Genomic DNA, 13,332 nt, shown 5'->3' with positions numbered 1-13,332 from the left:
TTAAAATAGCCTTGGCATCATTACTTCTAAACGAAAACTTCAGCCAAGACTGTCTGATAAAAGCTAACATTTTACAATATAAAAAGGTTCATTCATTTCACTAACTGTATTTATTAAAAATTGGAATGATTTCTTATTGCGATATTTGCCTTCTCTGCAGCTAATCTGATAGTTCTTTTGATATTGGGCTTGTTTTTGTTCGTTCCTATTTTTGTTTTATTTTGAATTAGATTATTTTCTATAATTAATTTTGTGTACATAGGGTTGAGTGTGTATTCACCCAAGTCTCTATTTAGGGATGTATTATTATTTAAGTTTCGTTTGATCTCGATTGCCTCACGGACAGTTTGTTTGATTCCTAGGTCATTGCTAATTAGAATTGTTTCGTCAAATAGAACATAATGGTTTGGATTTTCAAAAATTTTAGCCGCCATTTTATTGACCATAGTCGAAAAACCTAATAACTATGCCTTTAGGGACGACTTACTCCCCCACAGTCCCCGTGGGAGGGGCTGCAAGTCACAAACTTTGACCAGTGTTTACATATAGTAATGGTTATTGGGAAGTGTACAGACGTTTTCAGGGGAATTTTTTGTTTGGGGGGAGGGGTTGATGGGAGGGGGTAATACGGGGGGAACTTTTCATAGAGGAATTTGTCATGGGGGAACAGAATTTCCATGAAGGAAGGATTTTCTAGCATTTAAAAAAAAATGAAAAAATAAGTCTGAAAAGTGTTTTCAACTGAAAGTAAGGAGCAGCATTAAAACTTAAAACGAACAGAAATTATTACTTATATGAGGGTTCACCTCCTCGTAATACCTGGCTCTTTACACAAAAGTATTTTTAGTAATTGCAACTATTTATTTTACGGCCTTTGTGATTCAGGGGTCATTCTTAAGGAATTGGGACAAAATTTAAGCTTTAGTGTAAAGAGCGAATTATTGACGAGGGGGTGAACCCCCTCATATACGCAATAAAAAAATAAGAATATAGAAGTTCGTTACTTAAGTTAATTCGTAAGTTACATATATTTTTCACTAATGAAAACGTTCGTAAAAAATTAAAAGTTCTAGTTGCCTTTATAAGTAATCAAAAAATTGGAGGGCAACTAGGCCTCCTCCCCCGCTCCTTTTTTCGCAAAATCTTCCAATGGAAACTATGAGAAAGCCATTTAGCCACATAAAATTAATTTGTAAATTTTGTTTTAATTATTTATGTGCGGATAGCCAAAATCAAAACATGCAATAATTCAAAAACGTTCAGAAATCAAATAAAAAAAAATTTTTTTTTAACTGAAAGTAAGGAGCGATATTGAATCTTCAAACGAACAGAAATTACTCCGTATGTAATTACTCCGTATGTAATTATTCCGTATGTAAAACAAAAAATTAATATGTAAATTTTGTTTAATTATTTATGTGCGGATAGCCAAAATCAAAACATGCAATAATTCAAAAACGTTCAGAAATCAAATAAAAAAAAACATTTTTTTTTAACTGAAAGTAAGGAGTGATATTAAATCTTCAAACGAACAGAAATTACTCCGTATGTGAAAAGGGCTTTTCCTCCTCAACACCCCGCTCTTTATGCTAAAGTTTATTACTGTTTTAAAAGATAGAGCTAAGAAAAAGAGTCAAACTTTAGCGTAAAGAGCGGGGCATTGAGGAGGAAAAGCTCCTTTTTTATACGAATAATTTCTGTTCGTTTTAAGTTTTAATGTCGCTCCATACTTTCAGTTAAAAAAACTTGTTTTTTACTGAATTTTCATTATAATTCCAAGTCTTTCTTTGCTGTTTCCTTCCTTTTTCAAAAATCAAGCCAATTTTCTCGGGCTCTTAGCTTTTCATGAGTAACACTAAACTTAATCAATGCAATGTCAAAAGTTTTGTTTTTTAGAGTTTCGGTTACCATTGAGCCGAGCCGATCCTTACTTAGAGTGTGTTACCCACGAACTGTTTGATAAATGCCTTTGACAATGTGTATTGAAATCGAATAACAGTTACAACATAAAAGAGCATGAACAAATTATCAAATAAAACTGTGGAGGTTCAAAATATTCGTGCATTCAAAACACATATTTTCAAGGGTCTCTACAGAATGAGTGTCAGAATTGCCTCAGCCGTTTAAAAGACCAAGAATTATTCAGACTTTCAAGCTATATCGTCAAAAATCCCCCCCATCCAATTTTAAACGATTTTTCGCAATTCTATTGCTTATGAATGATTCTGCGAAAACTATACCTGATCTAACAGTAGAGTGAATGTTCATATTTTTCCAAAAGCATAAATTACAATTCAACATTTTTGTTCTTCAACAGAAAAACTAAAAAAGAAAATTGGCAAATATTCCTACAGCCAACTCATAATAAAACTATATCAATTAAAAAATTAGCAGAAATTACTTTAAGAAGCATATTTAAAAAAGGTGTTACAAAGAAAATCTTAGTGTCATATTTAAACCTAAAACGATCAGAAATAAATTCACATGATAATAATTCAAAATTAAAACGGAAATTAATGTGGATGAATAAATAAAACCTAAAACTAACATAAATTAAAATGAATTAGCACATGAATCATAAGAATACCAGTTGCTGCTATGGATGTATAGATAAAACCTGAAACAAACAGAAATTGAAATGAGCAATCAAGTCGAATTAAATGAAAAAAAAAATACCACAAAGAACAGTGGGGCTACATCTTGCTTAACCCTCTAAAGACCGTTGTTTAATTGGTGCTTTACTGAAAACAAAATATTTCTTTTTATTGAAATGACATTGAAAAAAACATCTAAAAGCTCGTTACTTTTCTTTGAGAAACTTTTTATTTTTAAAGCGTTTTCTAAACTAATGTCTGTTCGTTTCTCAATTCCCCCATTTTTACTATGTTTAGATGTGCCTTTGTGATTAGTTCTTTTTTTGTTGTTTTTTTCTTAAAAACTAAAATGTTGGCTAGTAATTTAAAATTTAGGCAAAATTTGAACATTCAGTCAAAATTTTCTATCAGCTATAATTTTGCACAATAATTTTTAAATAATATTTTTACCATAAAAATGTCAGAGGACAGAGAGGGGGATTTTTAGCAACAGGAATATAAAACCTCATAATTCCTGGTCTTCAACTAAAGTAATCCTAACCCTTTATTCGTAGACACTTTTGATTGTACGTGTAGGCCTATCTCAACGCCTCATTTTGTAAATAGAATCGTTTCGTGTTCTTTTCTGTTGTTAGTGTGTGTTCGTTTCAATAAATACTTGTCGAGGTCATTTATAAAAATGAGTTCTGTGTTTCTGTTTCAAATATTCATTGATAGCAATTCCTGTTCATTTAACTTTGAATTATTATTGGACGTAATTTCAGAACGCTTTAGGTTTTAATACAACTCTTCACTTTTCTTTATTTTTTCTTAGGAGAGGGAGGGGGAAACCTATTTAAATTATTTGATGTTTGTTTTCAAATGATTAATTTTAAAAAAATCGAATAAGAGGTTTTCCACGGAAAAGTAAAGAGCCGTTATTAGAACTTAGGACGAGCAAAAATAAAGTCCCGTGTTTATTCAAACTTAAAATGAAGAGAAGTTACTTCAATGAATGAGGGAATCCAAACCGAACAAAAATTAAATTTAGTAATCACATTATATTTAAAGAAAATGAATGAATGGTATACGCTATAGATGAATAAATGAAACTTTAATTAACAGAAATTAAAATGAATAATTATTTCTAAATTAAGCGAAAAAAAAATCACTGCGAACAGAAATAGTGCTACCATTCCCTGAACCTTTTAAAGATCAAAGCGTCATTTGTGCTTTAACAAAAACGGTTCGTGTTTCGAGCAGTGTTTTTTTATTTATCATAGAATATGAAAAGCCGATAACAACGCAGCAAGAAAGTAATATCACAAGTCTAATCAAGTTTGTCCAATAGGAAATCCTTCCTAATATATTAGGGACACGTCACTTTAACAACCTGGTTGCACAAAGCATCTTTGATTTAGTTCAAAATCTCCCTCAATATTCCCTCAAATTGTTAACTTAATATACTTGGCCATTCCTGAGGAATTGCATATGTGCCCTTTTTACAGTTAGATGCACATAGTGTCTTTTGCTTTAGTTCATTGCATCCTTCAACGTCCTCTGACAGTTTACAGAGTAAATACCCTCATTGTTTCTTATATCTTTTTTATAGCAAATACGCTAGTTTGACAACCTGGATGCACGAAAGATCCTTAAACTTAGTTGACCATTCCCCTTAAAATTCCTGGAAATTTTAAACTCAATAGCCATAGCCACTCTTAAGATAATACAAATACGCCATTTTCACAACATGGATAGGATCAAGTATTGGACTTCATTCCTTGGCTGCTCCTGAGACATAGTAGATAGGCCCTTTAAAAGCCTGAATTCCAATGGTGTCTTTTGATTTGGCTTTACATCTCTCTTAGCATTCTTGAAAGCTTCAACTAAATACCCTTAGCTGTTCCTGAGATATTGCAAATACGCCACTTTGAATGGCGTATTTGGAATACGCCATTCCCCTACCTCCATCCACTCCTTGATGGTTCATCCAGATATCTTTATGTTGTTCGTGTAATTTGCCAATTTACAGTATGCTTTTCTAGTAGAAGTCCACCCTAAATTTGGCTCCCTTCCCAAAACAAAACCTTTAGGATATGTAAGGAAATATTTTCGCTGGGATATTTTTCTTTGTAAATGAATTTTTTTAAGATTATAGTTTCATTAAGTCTGCACTACTTTATCTCACGGCTGGGAGATTAAGTAAAGACTTTCAGAGATAGCTTTGCTGGGGGAAGTGGAAAGGTGACTTCAAATGCATGTAATCTGGCGAGGGACCAAACACTTTTTTCCTAGTCCTCACGAAACAGCCTACGCTACGGGTTTTTTTATGCTTATTGACCAACATGCTTCCAGTTAATGTGTTTGACTACAAGCAGCGTATGCTTACGTGAACTCCATGGGCTTTTTTGAGTCAGGAATAAATATTAAATTCCTACGTCATTCCTACCACATGCGCGGTGGCTGTTTACTTTCTCGTTTTTGTAGTGTTTCTTTTTACATTATCTGGTATCCATTCTGATAATAAATCTATGTAGTTAACTGCACCAATCTCCAAACATTCAATCAGAAAATTCTGATATCAACGTTTAATTTTAGTTACGTCTTCAAAAATCAGATAACAGTCTTGTAGAGTGGTTATTTTATTCATTTTCTTCCTTTTTTGCGGGTTGTTCTTGTGGTTCCTTTTGGTTATTTGGTGTTCTATTTGGTTGTTCTTGTTCTCCTTTGTGCAATTGAATATATGGAATGGCTGGATTCAGGGCTTTGTTATCCAAACCTTTCTTCGTTTCTCTATAGTGTTTTACTAGTAAAACGTTATTTTGAAGCCATTTATTTTTGCTAAGCGGCAAAAATTGTTCTTTATACCACTTTAGTTATGATGAAAACAATTTAAACACATACCTAGAGTCTTTTTGTGTGTGAGCCAAAATAAACTCGGAAATCGCGTAATCTCACTGTCTCGTTCAGGAAACTTGTTTGTAAACCGAACTCAACTGATTTGTTTACAAACTACTATAAAATAAACATTACTTACAACAATCGCCAAGAGAAGGCAACAAACCGCTTGATAAAAAACGGTTATAGCCCTTTGACTCTCAACCGGCTATTCATTCATTAAAAAAACACCAAGCCTCTATCCCACCGTACATTTTTATAAAAAAAAATACCTCCCAAATATTAATATCATTCGAATTCCCATATGTTAAGCAAAATTTCCAGAGCTAAATAACGGACAGTGAGGTGCTTTTAATACGACAGAACTGGTTAAGGTCTGAAGGATATGGACTAATTCGACACTGATATGCAAAAGTGGCAGTGTGAAAACTGAATTTTCTCCTACGCAGTGTCAAACGCTTGAAACAAAATATTCTGTTGCTAACACCTTCGACATAATTTCCCGACATTCGAACGACTTTGTATATTCTCCATGTACATATTGGGGCAGGCACTCTCGTGAGGAGGGGCATAGGATCATGAGGAAACGTTTTCACACTGTTTCCCATAACTTTCTTTTTTATATTTCATAATTTGCACTGTTTACAATTTTTTTGAATACCTCCCCCTACCAAAATATATTCATGCGAACGCACCTGATCTTACCGAGTTTCTGTTAAATAACATAGATGCAGAGAATTGGAAATTTAAAAATTATTCCCCTAGTTTGGCGATTTTTCCCATATGTGACAAGAGTACAACCAGAAAATACACAACCTTACAGCCCAACACCTATGACCCTTCACCGTAGCCTTGAACATGAGTCTATGCAAACCAATATACAAATAAATTATATTACAGTCTTTAACAAATATAAGAAAATGGAGGATTTTCTCTATGATAACTTTGATTTAAAATAAACACAGAAGTCTACTCTTTAAATCCGATAAACATACAAAAAAATAAAAAAATGAGAATTTTCTCTATGATAACTTTGATTTAAAATAGACACATAAACTTACTCTTTAAGTCCGATAAATATAAGATTGCCTTATATCCTCCGTGAACTTGCAAATAAACTGTTTCTAACTAAAGAAGGAAAGATATGCCACTGCATCAGCTAGATCGATACGTTTCTATTCTTATCTTTGTTCCTAGATGGATCCATGGTAATACAAACCTTATAGAAACTTAAATTCATTTCTTACTTAGAGCTTATTGTAAAGCTAAGATGAAACTGAAGCCATCAGACTAGCAAGCCTAAAATGAAATTATTGTAGGATAAGATAAGTGTATTTTAAAGCCAAAAATACGTCCATGTACATAAAAAAGCACAAATAGTATAAACGTAAATACGCAATCTTTACTCATCCAAGTTCCTATCACGATGAAAACAATGAAATGAAACACTGCATTTATTTAAAAAAAAACTAAGATTTTCTTTTAATAAACATTATTTTAAGATACCGCTATTCTACATACAAAAATGTGGCGACGTACTGAAAGTGCCGTAAGACATAAAGAACTAAATGCAAGAAAGTGCCTACCCCAATATGTAAACGGAGAATATACAAAGTCGTTCGACTGTTTCATATCCAAAAATGTTCCAAAAATGTTCGAAAATGTGTTCTATCCCAATCATTGAAGCCCAGACACAATACCCTAAATCGACGGGCTCCCAAGAAAGAGAATAAAACAATTCTGCCAAAAAAGAAAACACATTCTGAAGATGAAGATCTAGCAAGCAATTTTAATTTTATGATTAATTTTTCATGAAAACTAGGCTTATCTTATAATTTTATGACGAAATGATTCGTAAACTGATCGTGGGAGCATTCATGTCTGAATCTCTAACAGATCAAGAGCAAAATCTTGTGTAAGGGAGCAGCTGAACCAAAGGCGCCAATGTGACTCGAGATGGGCAAAAAAAGTATTTTCAAAAAGAAAAAAAGAACGGCATAAGTGTGCAAGAAGTGTCTTAGGAGGAGGGTCGCCCCCTCCGACCTCATGTATCTGTTCCTGACCTAAATTTCTTTTAATTCTTTCATTCATCTAATTTCAACCAAATTAGCTATACAGTTGACATAAATAGATTGATAGATTTATCCACACGAAAACCCTATTGGGCCATTCGCTATTTAATTAGACACAAAACTAAAATTAAGGATTTTTTTGAGGGTGGAGAGGGTTTATTATTAGTAAAAACTTACCTTTCGATTTCCGGCTATTTTTGGATATTTTACAAAAATACCTGGATACATCCTTCGATCCCCTTGCACATTCAGCCATCAGTCTTCGTCTCTTATCCATTCTATGCTCGTGTCCAGATTTTTTTTTTATCCATTTTGAACTTTTAGCTATAAGGCTACTTTTCAATATGTCATTGTGAATAGACAAAGAGCTATAACTGTGTTACCACGTTTATGAAACGTGTTGAAGATATCCCTTTTATCTTCAACAGGTATTTCCATTTTCGTGAAATAGGAGAAAGTTCCATGTTCGTAGAAAACTCTTTCTAGCAATCAAAGATTTGTGTGTCAATTTTGCAGATATATACTGAACCGGCTGAAGGTAATAATTTTTGTTCGTTTTAAGGTTCAACTTTGCTCTTAACATTCATAGAAAAGCTTTGCTTTTTGTTGTGAATTGGGTAAATCACCTACAAATAATTGATCAAATTGACAAGTATACTTAAAAAAGAGTAAAAAAAAGAACGGAATTTGAACAAGGGCACTAGAAAAATCTTGGAGGCCTAAGGCCCCCACCCCCCTCTGGATCCGCCCTAATGCAAATTGAAAAAAATCCTTATGTGCTACATAATACACACTCGATAATTGAAGTTTGGTCAATGATAATGAAATTAAACAAAATATGATGAAAATTCAATACTTTGGTAGCGAAATTATGAAAACTACAACAAAGACTTATGGAAGGGGGGCGGCCCAGAGCACATTATATTAAATACGTAACCTAAGCTAACTTAACCAAAATACCAACTAAAAAATTTAATTAAAACATAGCTAAACTGTAGTTTACAACAGAGCCGAAGTTAATAGTCGGGTATAAATACCGTGAAAACCGGGTAATGTCTCATGTTCACGATACAAGTTCTCGAGTGTGTACTATGTAACATATAAGTGTCAAAAAAATGTTCTCAAATAGGATCAGAGAGTCTCTACTTCAAACAGACAGAAGTGACACAATATAAGAGTTGGGGTATTTGCCTTCTCTTCGATATTTTTTGTCCTGTAGATTTTGAGAAATGTATTTTTTATTATCTTCATTACCTACCTTCATTACTATAAAAAATACCTCCCCACTCCCATTCATTACCATGAATAGACACCACTGGTCTCTATGTTAAATTTAAACTGAAGCTTTTCTGGAAATATATCGGAATGTGTGAAATAAAGCCGGTTTTTATTACGTTACAAAATAATTTCACAAAGTATGTTAACTGATGGCCTTTCATAATACAATAAATGCAATCAATTTTTAAAGTTTGCCCTCAGATGTTTTATCTTCTCATATTGAACTTTAATGAATTAAAGACTGTTTTAATAGACTGCCTATGGTTACAAAATTAGACTTTTATAGGTCATTCGCAAATTATACTAAAGATTATTTAAATATCCAAGTACGACAAGAGTCCTCAATAATTTCAGCTAATTTTTTGGATTGGATAAGTTTTCTTGCATTGTTATAGTGTATATCAAGCGGAAATGATTGTGGTAAGCTAGAAATTTTTATTTTTTTATATACTAGCCTTCATTTTATCCCTTTTAGTTGGGAATCGAATGTATTTGTTTGGTGATTAAATCCAAATAATCGCTGTCTCCGAGAGCATATGACAAATCCATATGCTGTTTATTTCATAAGATACTGACCTGGTCACATTTTTTATTGTGTGACAAGGAGTAATTCTGGAAAGGGGGAAGGAGCGAAATGGCAGTCACTTATTCATTTTCGTACGATATCAACGAAACTAAATTTGGACAAAAATATACAATACACAGTAGAAAACTTAAGGGTATACCAGATATGTCAGTAAAAGGAGGGGTAATATCCTCCTAGAATTCCCCCTCCAGATGTTGATACTTTTTTGTAAAACCATTGGGAAATAACTTTTTATCGTATTTTCACTGGAAAAAATTTGATGAGACAACAAAATTGTCCCTCTAGACTTTGAAAAATACACTTTACCCCCCCCCCCCTCTATAATTTCGTGACTTGCTGACAATCCCGCTATTGAATTGAGAGGGGGCAACTGAGTGGATGTGCTTATAAATTGAGACGACTGTCTCCATTTATATCCATAAATCCTTTTAGTTTTCAAATTATTCACAGGTTATTTATTGCTTCGAAAAAACATGATATCCCCCCCTGACACAAATCTTTGCATAAATTCCTTTTTTAATAGAATCACTTGGACTAGATATAGAACACAAAACCACTTTAATATCCATGAATAAAAGTTTTATTTTCTCGTTGATTTATTAAGCATGGTATTCTTTGTCCCTGCTTGAAGCATTTATATACGAATACAACGTGACTTCCTTCTATTATAGTTTACATCCTAGAAGGCACATGGGAAGCCGTATTTGATTCCAGCCCCTCTGGAAACATCCATATTTTCAGAATTTGGTATGTACTCCGTATCTTAACTCATCGCATCACACTCATATTGCCTCAGCAAATTGCCATCAATAAGTGTGTATGGGCTATGTTGCTGCAGTGTTTTCGAGAATGTCGTTTAATTCAAGAATTTATTAATTTGCAAGATAAGAAAATAGTCAGATTTATAGTGGGCTTGAAACCCATGACGGTAATTATCCAAGTTCGGCGCTAAGGTCCACAAACCACAGCATAAATATATACATTCCCGGGAATTTCCGAAATCTGGTTAATGTCGACATTCACCGGTGAATGTCCTAAATTTCTTTTTCTCTACTTGGATTCAATTAACTTTGCGAGTCAGCTTTTTCATTTATGCAATCTATGGTGGTAAAGTCAGAGGTTAGATTAGGTTACATTTGGTTATAAATATCAGAAATGGGTTAAAAACCTAACTCAACATCTAACCTGTCATCATCAAATCTTGCATGAGACTGAAAAAGTTGACTGGCAACGGTGACTAAATTCAAGGAGAAAAAAGGTGTTTTGAAAAGTGACACTAACATATATACGAACGACAGCGAAAAGTTTCTTCAAAAATGACAGACATCGTAGCGCGCTGAATGGGAAGTTCCCAGTCCATCCGAGCAATAGTTTCAGTTGCTACTTGGTTTTCCACCGTAACGCGCTAAACATTCGGTGTGCGCGAAGAGGCGTAGTCATGAAAAGAGGTATAGATTGATGCGTCTCAAAAATCCTTAATGGAGAGTATAGGGCTTTTCGCTACTGCTCGTATACATATTTATGCTGTGCCATGAATACTTTGCAATGGCAACTTAGGTTTGCTTGCTCAGTTCAGATAATTTCTATCAAAGCGTTGGTTTCACAACTTTGCACTGAGTATGGATTTAAATGATTTGCAGTAGGAGAGTGGAAGAGAGGTGCATATAGGAATTTAAGTTTTTTCTATTTTTTTTCTTTTTATTCTTTTTGTGGTTTTATAAATAAAGTTATTGCGCATTTTGGCAACAGAGGCCAGTTTTCATTATGTATGTTTCATTATGTTAGTATGAAATTCATTACAGTTTCTATATGTTACAACTTAAATCCCTTGAGAGGGTAGCAATATTTCGATAGTATGGAAATGATCGAGCAATGAGCTCCTTCGAGCTAAGCTTCCTTATAAACTTCCTTCCTCCTTATTAAGCTTCCTTCCTCCTAATGATCGAGCAATTGGAGCTTCGAGCTAAGCTCGAGCTCCAATGAGCTAAGCTTCTTCATAAAAGGTTGGAAATGCACTGACTGCGTCCTTAAAAATTGTTTAAACCAAAAACGAGAGTCGCTAGTCTCCTCCGACGAAGACAAATTTGCACTCATGCCTTAGAAACACTTGTTGAGGCAATTTATCAACATGTCTACCAAGAACGTACAATCCAATTGGTTAAATACACAAAATAAACAATGAGGAAAAAATCGAAATAGATAGTATTGCCTGTTGGGTTTTCTATGTATCAGTGAAAATTTTCCCCTGAAAAATAAACATTTAGGATATTTTAATGTTTGGTTTGATACTTGACTTGCAGAATGTTCTAAGCGTACAGTTGATGAAATTGGCTGTTCGAAAAACTATTTGGTGTTCAGTTCATAAAACTTGCAATCAAAAAGACATATATTCAGCATCAGCAAGTCAGGATTTTTTTGCTTTAATTTTTTTTTTTATTCCTGTTTTAGCCAACCATACTCAACCTTGAGGTTTAAGAGTAAATCCAGGGCTTTGACACTTAAATCTAAAAAAGTGTACTTTATTAAACTTATGATACGCTCAAATGCCGTTGATCAAATAGAGTTTTGAGCCTTAAGCTAACACCCATATACAAATTTTACAAAAAAAAAAATGAAATGTAAAATCACTGGTACTCAAGCCTAAAAAGTGTTCGCAGTAAGATTTTTTATAGGCAGAAGTTTCCGTTAAATATTTTGTTACTTCTTTTTTAAGCAAAATAGAAAACTCGGTAATCTCAAAATCATGAAGGTAGAAGTACCCCCCCCCCCACACCTGACTTCATACAACCTTCAAATATTTACTCTTTGTGCTGTTTTGGTGAATCCCTTCCACCTCCTTTTAAAATATGAATTTCGCTGTGAATACATATGCATTGCTCTAATGAGTTTTCTACGATCAATTTTCAAACGATTTTTCTTTTCAAATGCCTCCCCCTCTCCATCAAATGTTATATCTCTAAAATAAATTGCATCTTACAGTCATGCGTCTGCAGTTAGAAATTGAATTCAAGAGAAGATGTATTTTGGTAAGCAACTCAAAATTAGAATTACAGCACAGCCAGCAAATTCTTCATTACATCCTTTTAATACCCAGATTCACTGTGACCTATCACTTCTGTTTGCATTAGAATTGCTAAGAAAATACAGGAATAGGTAGGGGGGGGGGCGCAAAGAAAATTTTCCCCGTTGCCAATCTTTGAGTCTTTTCTATGGAATATTTAGGTTATGGAATCGTAAGTGTTTTAATATTACGGCGGTCCAGTATACAATATTTTGTTATTTCAGAATCCAGCATCTTTGCCTATTGAATTACCTAGAGGATCATCCTTTCGACTCCCTTATGATGATTTATCCTCAGCTAATAAGGAAATTACGTCAAAAGACCTCCAGTTGGCAACAATGCAAGCTCCACCACCGTCCTTAATTGGTCCTAATGGATTTGTTTTTGTAACCCCGATGCCCAAACCAGCAAAAAAGAAAGGAGTTCAACATTTCTTTCCAAAGGATAATGGCTTAGCTGAAGGCTTTTGGGCAATTTTTAGCCTTTTCACAGCAACAGTATCATTGTTCATGACTGCTGTTCTCCGCTCGTAGTTAAAAAATAATCATGTGCATAATTTTTATTTTATTGAAGTATTAAATGGTAGTAACGTCTCCTAGTCTTTAGTTCGTATTTGAAATGCTCGATCACTTGCCTTACGTTTAGCTTCCCAAAAACAAAAGATATCCGTTTCAGTTCCCATTAGGATTGCCCGCCAACCATGAAACTTTTAATGTCCTTACATGAATATGAATTCTTTACTTTTCATTCTACTTGCTAATTAAAATGTCACCTCAGTAACAGGATGTTTTAGATTATCACATGTCTTAAATATGGAACAACCCCCTCCTAACGACCCCAAAAGACGTTAGAGAGCTAGTTACT

The 13,332-nt window shown here is 33.8% G+C and overlaps 2 protein-coding genes across 3 annotated transcripts in view; one reads left to right on the top strand and one right to left on the bottom strand.

The window, feature by feature from the left end:
* The window catches only part of LOC136037230 (schwannomin-interacting protein 1-like), a 112,501-nt gene extending 105,854 nt beyond the window's left edge, over positions 1-6,647 (bottom strand). Inside the window, exon 1 of one of the 2 annotated variants that reach the window (XM_065719838.1) lies at positions 6,533-6,647. The gene's annotated coding sequence lies outside the window, so the exon portion shown is untranslated. The remainder of the gene's footprint in view (positions 1-6,532) is intronic. The other variant, XM_065719836.1, reaches the window with a different exon arrangement.
* The window catches only part of LOC136037231 (uncharacterized), a 44,561-nt gene extending 31,503 nt beyond the window's left edge, over positions 1-13,058 (top strand). Inside the window, exon 2 of the mRNA XM_065719839.1 lies at positions 12,693-13,058. Coding sequence (XP_065575911.1) covers positions 12,693-13,001 — 309 coding nt within the window. The 3' untranslated portion in view covers positions 13,002-13,058. The remainder of the gene's footprint in view (positions 1-12,692) is intronic.
* Positions 13,059-13,332: the final 274 nt, after the last annotated feature.

This window comes from Artemia franciscana, chromosome 16, assembly GCF_032884065.1.
Source record: "Artemia franciscana chromosome 16, ASM3288406v1, whole genome shotgun sequence".
Taxonomy (NCBI): Eukaryota; Metazoa; Arthropoda; class Branchiopoda; order Anostraca; family Artemiidae; genus Artemia; species Artemia franciscana.
The sequence above is the reverse complement of the archived record's forward strand: the minus strand, read 5'-3'. Positions and strand labels throughout refer to the sequence as shown.